Source organism: Cnephaeus nilssonii (assembly GCF_951640355.1).
Source record: "Cnephaeus nilssonii genome assembly, chromosome: 2".
Taxonomy (NCBI): Eukaryota; Metazoa; Chordata; class Mammalia; order Chiroptera; family Vespertilionidae; genus Cnephaeus; species Cnephaeus nilssonii.
Window position 1 is genome coordinate 4,523,407 of NC_137073.1, and position 14,513 is coordinate 4,537,919.

The window sequence follows — 14,513 nt, forward strand, 5'->3', positions numbered from 1 at the left end:
CTCAACAATAAGAAAGAATAAACTAGTGGTATACACAACATGAATAAATCTCACAGACAATGTATTGGGCAAAACAGTATAGACCATAGGATTCCATTTACATAAAGTTCAAGAAGAGATAAGACTAAAATTTTTGATTATGGTATTCTAAAATTAAAATGATAAAATGTGTAGAGTGTGTTTCTGTGTGTGTGTGTGCACATATGCAGGGGAGTGGGTTATTGAGTAGAAAGGGGAATGCTAAAATTGAATTCTGGGATGCTAAAAATGTTCTCTAATATGGATGGTTGTCTAGTTATGAACATATATAAATATTCATTTATATTTAATGTACTTTATATATGTTATACCTTAGTAAAAAGGAAATCTAAAGTTAATATATATATAATAGATAGCATCAAATGCTAATAGTAGTATACTCTATGTGGTCACATTTTGTTTCTTTTTTTATATTTTTTTGTATTTCCCTCAAAGTATATTATACATGTATAATTTAAATAATATTTATATATTAAATATACTATATATTTTATATATATTCATATGTATAAGACATTGTATGTAATGTATCATAAAACATAACTAGAAAAGCAGCTTTACTCAAGTTTACCAAATATGTTTTCTTTTTAAAAAACAATTTTAAATCTTTATTGTTGAAAATTTTACATATGTACACTCTCCCCCAGCCCCCATTGACCTCTTCTAACCTGTCCCCCAACCTCCGCCCAGGCCTTCACCATCCTATTGTCTGTGTCCATGGGTTATGCATACATGCATACAAGTTCTTTGGTTGGTCTCTTCCCACCCACCCAGGAGGTTCAACAGTGTGTGTGTTGAACATGCTTCCATGTCTCTGAACCTATTTTGCTTATCAGTTTATTTTGTCATTAGATCCCATGTATGAGTGATATCATGTGATAATTTTCTTTCTCTGACTGGCTTATTTCACTTACCATAATACTCTCCAAGTCAATCTATGCTATTGTAAATGGTAAGACTTATTTTTTTACAGCTGCCTAGTATTCCATTGTGTAGATGTCAGGACCCCTCAGGGGATGTCCAGCTACCGGTTTAGGATCGGGCCAAAACCAGCAGTCGGACATCCCTCTCACAATCCGGGACCACTGGCTTCTAACTGCTTACCTGCCTGCCTGCCTGATCACCCCTAACTGCCCCATCTGCTGGCCTGGTAACCCCTCACTGCCCCCCTCTGCCAGCCTGGTTGCCCCTCACTGCCCCCCTCTGCTGGCCTGGTCACCCCTCACTGCCCCCCTCTGCCAGCCTGGTTGCCCCTCACTGCCCCCCTCTGCTGGCCTGGTCGCCCCCAACTGCTCCCCCCCCCCATGGGCCTGGTCACCCCACGCAGCCTGTTTGGTTGTCCGTTGTCCATTCGATTGTGATGGTCGCTTAGGCTTATATATATATATATATATATATAAATTCCTAGCAGTGGGATCACTGGGTCAAATGGGACTTCCATATTTAATTTTTTTGAGGAAACTCCATACTGTTTTTCACAGTTTTGTTCAGGTTGTCCAGTTTGTTGGAATATACTTTAACACCCCACATGTCAATGGGGTGTTAAAGTCCCCTACTATGGTTGTATTCCTGTTGATCTCTCCCTTGAACTCCTCTAGAAAAATTTTTAGACATTTGGAAGCTCTTGTATTGGGTCCATATATGTTTACTAGTGTTATAGCTTCTTATTGTATCAATCCTTTTAGTATTATGAAGTGGCCTTAATTATCTCTTGTTATGGCCTTCACTTTGAAGTCTATTTTGTTGGATATGAATATTGCTACCCCAGCTTTTTTTTTTTTTTTTAATTTCCATCCCTTCACTTTCATTCTGTGTGAGTCCTTTGTTCTGAAGTGGGTCTCTTATAGATAGTATATGGGTCATCCATTCAGCTACACTATATATTTTGATTGGAGCATTTAAGCCATTTACATTTACGTTTATTATTGGCTAGTGTCCTGGTGCATGGATTTGTGCACATTGAAAGAAAATTAATTAGAAGGAATATTTTAATATTATTTTGCCCTTTCTCTATAATAGAAATGTCACCAAGTTCATGATCAACAATAACAGATCGAAACACACACGTGTGATTGGCGCTAGTGAGAGCTTTATATGTATCATGCACGCGCTAGTCAACTTGGCCATAACCTATCTAAAAATAGACAAATATGCAAATTGACCATACCTCCGACACACCCACAAGCCATGCCCACAAGCCACACCCACCATCCAATCAGAGCGAGTATGCAAATTAACCCAAACCAAGATGGCTACAGCCACAGAGAGCAAGGTTTCCTAGGTAACAGAGGAAGCCAAGCTTTCTGCCTGCCCTTGCCGGGCCTAAGCCTCCACTCAAGCTACAAAGTTTCAATTATAGAAGGTAAACAAATTCAAACAAATGGCAGCAGAATGGAGCTTGAGAGAGCAGGCCAGGGTTGCCGCCAGCAACAGGGGAAGCAAAGCTTTCCGCACACCCTGGCCGGGCCCACCGCTTAAGGCAACAAAGTTTCAATTATAACCCCAACACAAATGGCTGCAGGCCTAGGAGGGAGCCCTAGGCTTGGCTCCGCTCCAGGCTACAAAGTTTCAATTGTAGAAGGAAAATAAATTCCAGATACCAGGGCCTCTGCATGGGTTGCCAGGGGTCGTGGCCGGCCGCAAACCACCACAGGCCCCTCGCTCAGGCCACCCCACACCCCAAGGGAACCCCCACCTGATCCGGGACACCCTTCAGGGCAAACCAGCTGGCCCCCACCCCTGTACCAGGCCTCTATCCTATCTAATAAAAGAGTAATGTGCAGATTGATCATCACTGCAACATACAATATAGCTGCCTCCATGTGGTCAAAGATCCTGCCCCCATGTGGACACAAGATGGCCACCACAAGATGGCCAGCAGAAGAGGGCAGTTGGGAGGCACCCGGCCTGCAAGGGAGGGCAGTTGAGAGGGACCAAGCCTGTAAGGGAAGGCAGTTGGAGGTGACCAACCCTGCAGGAGAGGGCAGTTAGGGGTGATCAGGCTGGCAGGCAGAAGCGGTTAGGGGCAATCAGGAAGGCAGGCAGGCAAGCAGTTGGGAGCCAGCAGTCCTGGATTATGAGAGGGATGTCCGACTGCCCGTTTAGGGATCTGACTGCCCACCGGGATTGGGCCTAAACGGGCAGTCGGACATCCCTCGAGGGGTCCCATATTGGAGAGGGTACAGGCTGGGCTGAGGGACAACCCCCCTCCGTGCACAAATTTCATGCACTGGGCCTCTAGTGTATATATATATATATATATATATATATATATATATATATATATATATATATATTGCACCGGGCCTCTAGTATATATATATATAACTTGCTTAATTAGATCTGCTTTCTGATGTAGCTAAACTTTTTCCAGCCCAGTGAATCACCCCAACTTCTCTTTCAGGTAATTGTTAGCAACACAGCATTAAATAGCAATACGAAGCAGATTATTATTGTAGATCACGCAGGGAGAACAAGGGTAAAATATTTAACTGTCACAGTATTTGACTATATTCTGCACAGTGAGAAAACCTGAAGTCATTTTCAAGTTCCACCATTTCTTACTTCTTTTCAGTCAGGTCAAGTTTCTAAACCTTCTAAATCTCTGTTTTCTGGCTAATGAAAAGAAAATAGGATTCTACTGAGTCTCCTATTTACCTACTCTAGGACTTCTGTGAGGATCAAATGAGATAAGGCACAGGAAAAATGCTTCACAAACATTTTGTTAAACTTTAAATTGTTTGCACCTGGCTATAAAGCAAGTTGGGTTCCTGGGCTGAAGAAACTCCAAGGAGGCTAGTCGCTAGGGAGAGGAAGCTGAGCGTTGCTATGTGACATCATTACCCAGTGCCCACAGTGACCGTTTCTGGGCTGGGCTGGGCTGTGGGTTGCATTTTGCACCATTGGGGTCTTGGCAGCATCAGCTGCAATTTGGTGGGGTGTCACACCGGGGTGGTAGTGGGGCCTGTGTCCCACTTGGGGGAAACTGAGTATTGGTTTGTTGGTGTCAGGTCCGTGGTGCCATTTATTTTTAAATGCCAGTGTATATCATAGCAGCTCCAGCATTGAGCATCTGCCCCCTGGTGGTAAGTGTGTGTCATAGCTACCAGTCAGATGGACAGACACTTAGCCTTTTATATATCTACATAAGTACTTATTTATTGCCATTTTTGTTCTTTATGCCTATGTTCTTTGCTTTCTATTTCTTGTTCTTAAAACAGTCCCTTTAGCATTTCTTGCAGTGCTGGTTTGGTGGTAATAAGTTCTTTTAGCCTTTTTTTTTTTTTGTCTATAAAACTCTTTATTCTCCTTAGGTTTTGAATGATAGCCTTGCTGGATAGAGCAGTCTTGGGTTCAGTCCCTTGGTTATCATTACCTTGCATACTTTGCACCATTCTTTTCTGTCCTGAAGTGTTTCTATTAAGAAGTCAGCTGACAATCTAATGGGAGCTCCATTGTAGGCAACTCTGTCTCTCCTTTGCAGTCTTCAAGATTCTTTGTCTTTAACGTTTGCCATTTTAATTAATATGTGCCTAGGTGTGGGTATTTTGGGGTTCCTCTTGATTGGGATTCTCTTTGTTTACTGAATTTGAGTTATTTTTCATGATCAGGTTAGGGAAAATTTCTGCAATTATTTCTTTAAAGAAGTTCTCTATTCCTTTCTCATATTCTGCTCCTTCTGATACCCCTATAATGTGGATGTTGTTATGTTTCATGTTTTCCCAAAGCTCCCATAGACTCTCCTCCTGCTTTTTAATTTTTTTCCATTTGCTGCTCTGAATGGGTGTTTTTGTCTACTTTGTCTTCTAATTCACTGATTTAGTCCTCAGCTTCTTCCAGTCTACTGCCGAATCCTTTCCAGGGTTCTTTTGTTTGTTTGTTTGTTTGTTTGTTTGTTTATCCTTTTTAAAAAATCTTTATTGTTGAGATTATAACAGATGTCCCTCTTCTCCCCCCCCATAGCTCCCCTCCACCCAGTTTCCACCCCACCCCAGGCCCTTGCCACCTTATTGTCTGTGTCCATAGGTACTGCATATCTCTCCGCACCCCCGCACCCCCTTCCCTCTGAGAATTGCCAGACTGTTCCATTTCTATGCCCCTGATTCTATTACATTCACCAGTTTGTTCTATTCATTATATTTTTTATTCATTTGATTTTTAGATTCACTTTGTTGATAGATATGCATTTGTTGTTACTTTGTTGTTCATAATTTTTTATCTTTACCTTTTTCTTCTTCCTCTTCTTAAAGAATACCCTTCAGCATTTCATATAATACTGGTTTGGTGGTGATGAACTCCTTTAGCTTTTTCTTGTCTGTGAAGCTCTTTATCTGATCTTCAATTCTAAATTATAGCTTTGCTGGGTAGAGTAATCTTGGTTGTAGGTTCTTGCTATTCATCACTTTGAATATTTCTTGCCATTCCCTTCTGGCCTGCATAGTTTCTGTTGAGAAATCAGCTGACAGTCGTATGAGTATTCTCTTGGAGGTAACTAACTGTTTTTCTCTTGCTGCTTTTAAGATTTTCTCTTTGTCTTTTGCTCTTGGCATTTTAATTATGATGTGTCTTGGTGTGGTCCTCTTTGGATTCCTCTTGTTTGGGGTTCTCTGTGCTTCCTGGACTTGTAAGTCTATTTCTTTCACCAGGTAGGGGAAGTTTTCTGTCATTATTTCTTCAAATAGGTTTTCAATATCTTGCTCTCTCTCTTCTTCTGGCACCCCCATAATTCAGATGTTGGTACATTTGAAGTTGTCCCAGAGGCTCCTTACTAGTACACTATCTTCATATTTTTGGATTCTTTTTCTTTTTGCTCTTCCGATTGGGTGTGGTTTTTTTTGTTTGTTTGTTTGTGTGTTTTTTTTTGCTTCCTCACATTTCAAATCTTTGACTTGGTTCTTGGGATCCTCTAGTCTACTGTATATTATTCTTTATTTCAGTCAGTGTATGCTTAATTTCTGACTGTCCCTTTTCCACTTTTTTGGCATTCTCATTAAGGTCCTTGAAGGTTTCACTAAGTTTCTTGGAGGTTTCTAGAAGATTCTTGAGTAACCTTATAACTGTAGCTTTGAACTCTATATCCAGTAGTTTGCTTTCTTCCATTTCTTTCATTTGTGACATGTTTCTCTGTGTCCGCATTTTTGGCTGCTTCCCTGTGTTTGTTTCTATGTATTAAGTAAGCTGCAAAGTCTCCTTGAGTTGATAGATTGGCCTTGTGTAGCAGGTGTCCTATAGGGCCCAGTGGCTCAGCCTCCCCAGTCACCTGAGGTAGACACTCTTGGTGCACCCCTTTGTGGGATGTGTGCACACTCTTGTAGTTTAGCCTTGATTGCTGTTGGTATCACTGGGAGGAATTTACCCTCAGGCCAATCTGCTATGGAGACCAGCTGCAATTACAGTGGGAGAGCTGCTGTGCTTATGGGGCAGGACTTGCTTCAGTGGTGCTTTGGTGCTCACTGAGTCTTCCCCTTGAGTGTTTCACTTATGGATGTGAAGAGTTATAATCTGGTATGGTCTCACACTGACCACTGGGTACACTGGCTCTTGGATCTCCAAGGAGATGCAAAGTCAGCCACTGCCTGGGGCCACCCAGCAGGAGCTACAGAGAGATCTGCAGATTCTTCCTCTTTGTATATGGTTGGGAAGTGCCCATACAAGGCCCAGCTGTGAAGCAAGGCAGGCTGCTGGTGCCAACCTTGGGCTTTCTTTTGATAGCTTTGGGGCTCCCAGACCCAGCTGCAGCTGTTTGACAGGTTTGGGGCTGAGAAAGGACAGGCCATTCATATGCAAAAGTGGCTGAGCACAGCTTGGGTGAGGTTGTAAATTGGGTGGGGCGAGGTCTCAGGGAATCTCCAGGGCGGAGCAAACAGCAATGGCTTCCAGTCAGCCCTGCACTGGAGAGGTCCCAGCACAGGAACAATGACTGCTGCGAGCACCTCCATTTGAAAGAAAGCCACTCTCGCATTCCTGCCCCGATGCCAGACAGTCCAGTTTCTCCCCGTATATGTCTGGGTCCCCCAGAGTCTATCCCGGCACTAGAGCTCAGAGCAAGTGGGAGCCTGTATTTCCCTCCCAATTAAAAAAGCAGCACACCTGGGTGCCAACCTATTCCATACCTCCGCACCTCCTACCAGTCTTAATGCGCTTTCTTCTTTACCTTTCTAGTTGTAGTACTTCTACTCAGCTAGCTTTCCTGCAGTTCTGGATGATAGTTGTTCTGTATTTTAGTTGTAATTTTGATGTGGTTGTGGGAGGCAGCAAGTAGAGGTGTTTACCTATGCCTCCATCTTGGTTAAATAAAATAAAACACATCAGAATGCAAAACAGGAGAAACCAACAACAACAAAAACAAACAACAAAAGAAACCATGCACCAGACCCCTACAGAACAAACGCAACCACCAGAGAAGAGAGAAGTCAGAAAGAGAAAAGATAGCTAGAATGATAGAAAAAAAGAAAGAAAAAACACAAGAACAAAATAAAACAAACAAAAAGAGCACACTTAAAAAACTAACAACAAGAAAAGGGGTAGCAGAATATGTAGATGCAGAGCTGAAATAAATAAAATAAGAATAAAGGATTAGAGGAATAGGGGAAGGAAAATTGTTTAAAATAAAGGAGGGAGAAAATAAATGAAAAGACAAGAAAATAATTTGTAAAGGAAAATAGAGGAGAAAGCTGATAGACCTAAATTAAGAAAAGGAAAAAAGATGAGAAAACAGGAGAAAAAGAAAAAAAGAAATTAAATAGAGAAAAAAAAAGTTGAGTAGTGAAAAAAATAAAAAAATTGAGTAGCAAAAGGAAAGAGGCAAATTAGATACATGAATGAATCAACAGAGACTAGAATAATAACAAAAAAGCAGATAGATAAAGAAGATAAATTTAAAATAGGAAAAAGGAAAGAAAAGAGAAATAATTAAAAAAGAATACAGAAGAAAAAAGGGAGGAAAATTTGAGAGGAAAAAACAGGAGGAAAGTTGAAAAGAAAAAAAAAAAAGGAGAGAAAAAAGTTAAAAAAAGAAAAAAAGAAAAAAGAAGTGAAAATGGCATTTGTTTCAGCAATTTAATACCCCCTAGGAGCTCACTTAGATCCCACTCTTCTCTGTCTGCCAACTCTGAGCTTCCTGTTCTGTAGGGAGGTGCTGACACTGTCAGGGACTGCCCGCCTTTGGCTTTTGGCACCTGCTTGAGGCTCCCAGTGATCCACCTATTCCTCTTTGTGTCTCCAGGGCCTTGGCTGCCAGCAGGAGGCCCAATCTGCCCCTGGAAGCAGGTTTGTTAGCAGCCTGGGCCAGGGCTGGTCAGCACACTTCCCCTGGTTCCTCAGGCTCTGCCTCTGCCCGCCTTTGCCTGCTAGCCAGCTGTCAGTCTTAATCACTCAAAAGTCTGTTTCTGAAGGGGCTTTAGGCGGGGGAGGTGCTGTTTAGTTTTCAGGGAATGTGGTGGCTGTGTTTCCCTGTCTCAGAGCTACTCCCCCACAAGTGGCCCCAATTATTACTCTTTCCTTGGCTGGACAGAGAGCCTGTGCGGAGACCAATGAGGCTGGCTAGAAACCTGGAGTTTTTATCAGTTCTCCTGGTGGGGGAATTATCAGTCTGGTTCCCAGATAGTGGAGTGGGCGGCCCCTCCCCCAGCCCAGTCACTGATGCTCCTGGAGACTGTTCAGACCCATAGGGGTGGCCTCTGCTTTTGTTGCTCTGAAAAGGTCAACATGCAGGGTGTGGCATGAGGGCTCCTGAGGGTGGGGTGGGCTGTATCACCTAGGGCAGTTTTTTTATTTTTTATTTTCCTGCCCTGTGGCTGCTGGGGGCCTGTGACCAAATGCTCCCGGCTGCTGTCTTTCCACATCCTCCCGCAGTGCTTCCCTCCCCAGCTTCTCCTCAGGCACCTGGAGTCCATGTCTCTTTCCCTGCTCCAAAGCCTCAGGTGAGTAATTGCAAATGAAAACTCCTGTGCTCTGGGTTAAAAAGAAAAACAACTACAAAAAATGAAACTGGCTTTCTCTCTGACCAGCTCTGGTCTGCCAGCTCCAGACTCCCCGGCAGCCAGCAGCCCTGCCTCCTTTCAAGGCTGGATGTCATGTGGGCTGAGGGTCTTGGCTCTGGTGCTCCGGGTTGTGCAGCCAGCCTAGGCTCTGGACCTCTTATCTTCTAAGGCAGCGGTTCTCAACCTTCCCAATGCCGCGACCCTTTAACACAGTTCCTCATGTTGTGGTGACCCCCAACCATAAAACGATTTTTGTTGCTACTTCATAACTGTAATTTTGCTACTGCTATGAATCATAATGTAAATATCCGTGTTTTCCGATGGTCTTAGGCGACCCTGCTAGTGGTTCTCAACCTGTGGGTCACAACCCCTTTCACAGGGGTCGCCTAAGACCATCGGAAAACACAGATATTTACATTAAGATTCATTACAGTAGCAAAATTACAGTTATGAAGGAGCAACGAAAATAGTTTTATGGTTGGGGGTCACCACAACATGAGGAACTGTATTAAAGGGTCGCGGCATTAGGAAGGTTGAGAACCGCTGTTCTAAAGGAAATGGCTCTCCCATAGCCCAGCGCTGCCTCCTCCCTCTGCCTGCTGCCTGCCGCACCTGGGAGCTGGGTCAGCTCCTCTCGAGACCTTGCCCTTCCTACCCGTCTCCAGGTGTATTCCATCTTTCCTTGATGTAAGTCTCCTCAGCGGGGCCTCAGTAATTCCAGGTGAATGTTCTCCAGTTTAGTTGCATTTCCAATCTGGCCCTGAGATGAGGTGCATGGCAGCTTTGCCTATTTGGCTGCCATTTTTTCTCCTCAAATATTTTTTCTTGTTATATATTTCCCAAAATATAACATGTGTTATATATAATATTTTTGTTAAATACTATCTCTATTATATATTTATGTATTATCTATACTAATAAAAGTGAAATATGCAAATCGACCAAATGATGGGATAGCAGAACGACCGGACAACCTTCCGGACTACCACGCTATGACACCCACTGGCGCCAGGCCAGCCAAGATGGGTGTGATGCGATTGGTCAAGGGCCTGGCCATTGCCCCATGATTGCTCTACAGAGGGAGGCCCAGGCCACCAACTGGCAGGGCAATAGGTCAATTGGGGGGCTCCATGATTGCCCCAAAGAGGGATGACCAGGCCACCAACCGGCGGGCTGTGGTGCGTGGGCGGGGCCTACCTCTGCCAGGGTGATCCATCACGAAACCCCAGTCAGGTGGGCAGGGCCTATCTCTTTGGGGCGATAGATCACGGGACTCCCGGACTGTGAGAGGGCACAGGCAGGCTGAGGGACACCCCCATCCCAGTGCATGTATTTCATGCACCGGGCCTCTAGCATATAAGAAAATTTGTATAATTAGAAAAATAGATATATGTTATTCACAATATGATTGGTTCATATTATAATTTGTTTTGTTATTAATTTATCTATTATAATTATTTTGTTTTATTACTAATTATTTTATCACTAATGAGTTTGCTAATCTATATATGATGACAAGATTGAAAAGCTTACTTATTTCTGGAGCATATGAATTAGAAAGCAAAACTCTCCCACAACCACTCTCCCACTCTCCAATCAATCACTGGGAAAGTTCATGTTTTCCATGATCATGACATGCATCCATTGACATGAGTACTAATTATAATAATTACTTTTATAGAAATGAGATCTTATTATAATGTACTGAATCTTGTTTTGTTCCTTTATCAGCATTTTTCTATCCACTTTTTATGATAAGATTTTAGGATTTCTTCATTTGTAAGATGACTAAAAAAAATTCCATTTTAAATTAAAAATGGAATTCCCATTTGACCCAGTAATCTCACTTCTAGGAATATACCCCAAGAAATCAGAAACACCAATCAGAAAGGGTATATGCACCCCTATGTTCATAGCAGCACAATTTACAATAGTTAAGATTTGGAAACAGCCTAAGTGCCCATCAGCAGATGAGTGGATTAGAAAACTGGTACATCTACACAATGGGATACTATGCTGCTGTAAAAAAGAAGGAACTCTTACCATTTCCAATAGCATGGATGGACCTGGAGAGCATTATGTTAAGCGAAATATGCCAGTTGGAGAAAGATAAATATCATATGATCTCACTGATTTGTGTAATATAATGAACAACATAAACTGATGAACAGATATATAGAACAAAACAAAACACACACACACACACACAAAAACAGACCATCAAATCTTAGAGGGAAGGCGGGGGTGGGGATAAAAGATCAACCAAAGGACTTGTATCCATGCATATGAGCATGACCCATGGACACAGAGAGCAAGGGGGTGAGGGCATGTGCTGCAGGGTGGGAGTGGGTGCGGAGAAGTCAATGGAGGAAAAAGGAGACCTATGTAACACTTTCAACAATAAAGAATTAAAAAATAAATAAAAATCCCATTTTAGTTAGATCTTATTGTATCATACATTCATATTATAATGTATCTACTTATTTACTAAACTGTTGATGGATCTTTATCTTCACTTTGTGCTTTATTAATGCACTTTAAAGTATCACACAGTGTAATTCTAATTTTGTCATATATTGTGTAACACCAAAAAACCTAATAAATATGTGAAAATATTCATGTATTAACACTGCTTATCTATGAAGGATATTCTAATGATTTTTATATGCATTCATTTTCTGAATTTTGTACAATGCACTCATATTAATTTAATAAGTAATGTAAAAGCAGCAGAAGAAGATATGGGTGAATCCTAGTGGAAAAACCATGCATTGAGAAGGATGAAACATAGAAAGAGATGGACTTCAAACATGTGAATGTCTATCATGTAGATAGATTATACCTGATTATATAACTTAAAGGTGCCAGCTGAGAACCAATGTGCAAAACTACATAGACTTGAATGGAAAGCAATTTAAGCTCAAATATGAAGCTTAAATTCTAATAGATATTCCAAAAGGGGAAATTTGAGTTCTTCAACACTGGAATGAACAGATAGGTTCAGTTGCTTGTACTGGGACTAGAATAGATGATCTTGAGCACCTGGAGATTTCTGGCAAAGATGATCCTTTGAATATGAAGTGCTGTAAAATCTTCTCAAGAAAACTTCTTTAAAAGCCCTGATGTCTCCACGTTTCATCTGTCTCAGTTTCTACAGATTTCCTTGGCTGTTGAATCACATGTTTCTCTCTACATCTTCATCTACTGAACCTGATCCATTTTCTATTTTCAGTGTCTTTTTCCCACTATTAACTTGAGTCTGATTTTCTACCTTGATTTACTAAATAATTGACTAAGGGACCATAGCATACATGTGTATGATAAGTCAACTATGTCATCTTGATAGAGTTTTAGCATAGATAGAGTCTCTTGATATATTATTAGAAAACCAAAATTATGTGTATCCAAGTACAAAGTAGAGTGGGAAGCAATTTGCTATAGTAATTTGCTAGTTTCTTTTTCCCCACCTTTTTGATTTACCAAAGGCATGAAATTATAATGAGCATTGAAGAATGATCTACATTTTCCCCAATGCTGAAAAAATGTTAGTTTAGAATAAAAATACATAACTAAGAAAATCTTCTGATTTGGTACTTGCATTTTCTCCTCATTCTTATTTAATCATATTCTTACTCTAGGTTTGAAGCTCTGTTTACTGATCTGGAAAGGAGACAGACAGAGCTGGGCATTGCTAGCTTTGGTGCCTCTATCACTACCATTGAAGAAGTCTTCTTTAGGTGAGCAGCAGTGCATAGCGAACTCCAAAACATTGAGTGGGGAAAGGACCACCTCTTAGTCCCCTTTGTAAACTCACCACACTTTCAGATGCACATATTAAAAATTTAAGAAGTGTAGGGGGAGGGGCCTCATGTAATTTCTTTTACAATAAGAACATTGAAAAAAATATTATAACCATCATTTTACAAAGGAACTAGAGGCCTGGTGCATGAATTTGTGCATGGATGGGGTCCCTCGGCTGGGCCAGCAATTGGGCCAATGATGGGGTCGATGATTGGGCTGATCAGGGTCATAGGAGGTTGGCCGGGAGGAGGGGTTGTGGGAGGTTGGTTAGCCAGCCCAATCTGGGCCATCTGGGTGGCCAGCTGGGAGAAGAGCCGAGGGAGGTTGGCTGGCCAGGGGGAGGGGCTGCAGGAGGTTGGCCTGCTGAGGGAGGTTGGTTGTGGGAACGCACTGACCACCAGGGGGCAGCTCCTGCATTGAGCACCTGCCTCCTGGCGGTCAGTGCGCATCATAGCGACCAGTCATTTGGTCATTCGGTCGTTCGGTCGTTTGGTTGCTTAGGCTTTTATATTGTATATATAGATAGATATTCTAACTTCCTCAAAGTAGGAGTTAGACCTTAATCTTTAACTTGAATGAGTTCCACTTAGTGAAACATTGTGTTGTCCTTGTTTTTCTAGCTTGCCCATGGTCTGGCAGCTGTCCTATAAGTGGTGCTGGGGAACCACTTGCTCTACCATATTGCTTTCATATAGTGCTCCTACCAGTCAGCAAGCAAACCAGGGAGTCTTCTAAGCTGGGTGTTGTGACTCATTCTCCAAACAAGATGTATTGGGATAAAGTAGAAACGTAATACTTTGTACTTTTTAAATATAGGGTCAATAATATGGAAGAGGCACAAACAGACATTGTATCTACCCAACCTCAGCCTCTCTCTCAGATGAGTGAAGTGTCAGTCAAGAACCAGAATAGGAATATGTCAAGAAATGAGGGAGCAGATTCGTCCACTGTGAATGAAAGACCTGCTGATATGTTTAATACTGGGGTAAGGACATTTACAGAAAACTGATATATATTTGGTTGGGGCACAAGAGGTACATTTTGAAATACTTGGACAAAAGGAGTGTGGAATTCTCAGGCATTGCAGACCCAACCAGATATGGAGCACCCTGTACCATGACCTAATTAATTTCTTAATGCAGAGGAATGTGTTCTAGATTAAGATTTTAATAGTTATTTCTCAGTTGTTTTTGTTTTCTGTTTTAGAATTCTTTTGTTTTTTTCAAGTCGATAATCCAGAAATTTGTTAGTTCATTGAAGCTAGAATGAGCTGGATTGAGCATAATTCTTAATAGTCAAGCATGCACAATATTTTAAATTTTTTGCAATGGTAATTGATATTACATAAGGAATTTCTATTTAATCACTATGATTCTCAGTGTGGTAAGTCTGTTTGAGTTGCCAAGCATTTCTTTTATTCTCCTAATTATCCATTCCTCCTATAAAACACTTTGGTTTTCTTGACTATAAGAAGACTGAGGAAAATCATTTTATTGAGACTTTTAAGTATGCTATATCAAAAGCCAGAACATAAATATCTTATTTAATCCTTATAGCAGAAGTCAGAAAACTTTATGTAAGGAGATGATAAATATATAAGGCTTTGAGGGCCATATGGTCTCTGTTGCAACTACTCAGCCCTGTCATTGTAGCAAAAAGCAACCATAAACAATACAGAAATGAATGGGTATA

General features: G+C 41.5%; 1 protein-coding gene across 1 annotated transcript in view; it reads left to right on the forward strand.

Annotated features, from left to right (window-relative positions):
- LOC307110038 (phospholipid-transporting ATPase ABCA3-like) overlaps window positions 1-14,513 on the forward strand; it is a gene marked incomplete at both ends in the record, with an annotated part of 237,702 nt that overhangs the window by 146,246 nt on the left and 76,943 nt on the right. The window contains 2 exon segments of the mRNA XM_079789076.1: window positions 12,659-12,757; window positions 13,638-13,806. Coding sequence (XP_079645202.1) covers window positions 12,659-12,757; window positions 13,638-13,806 — 268 coding nt within the window.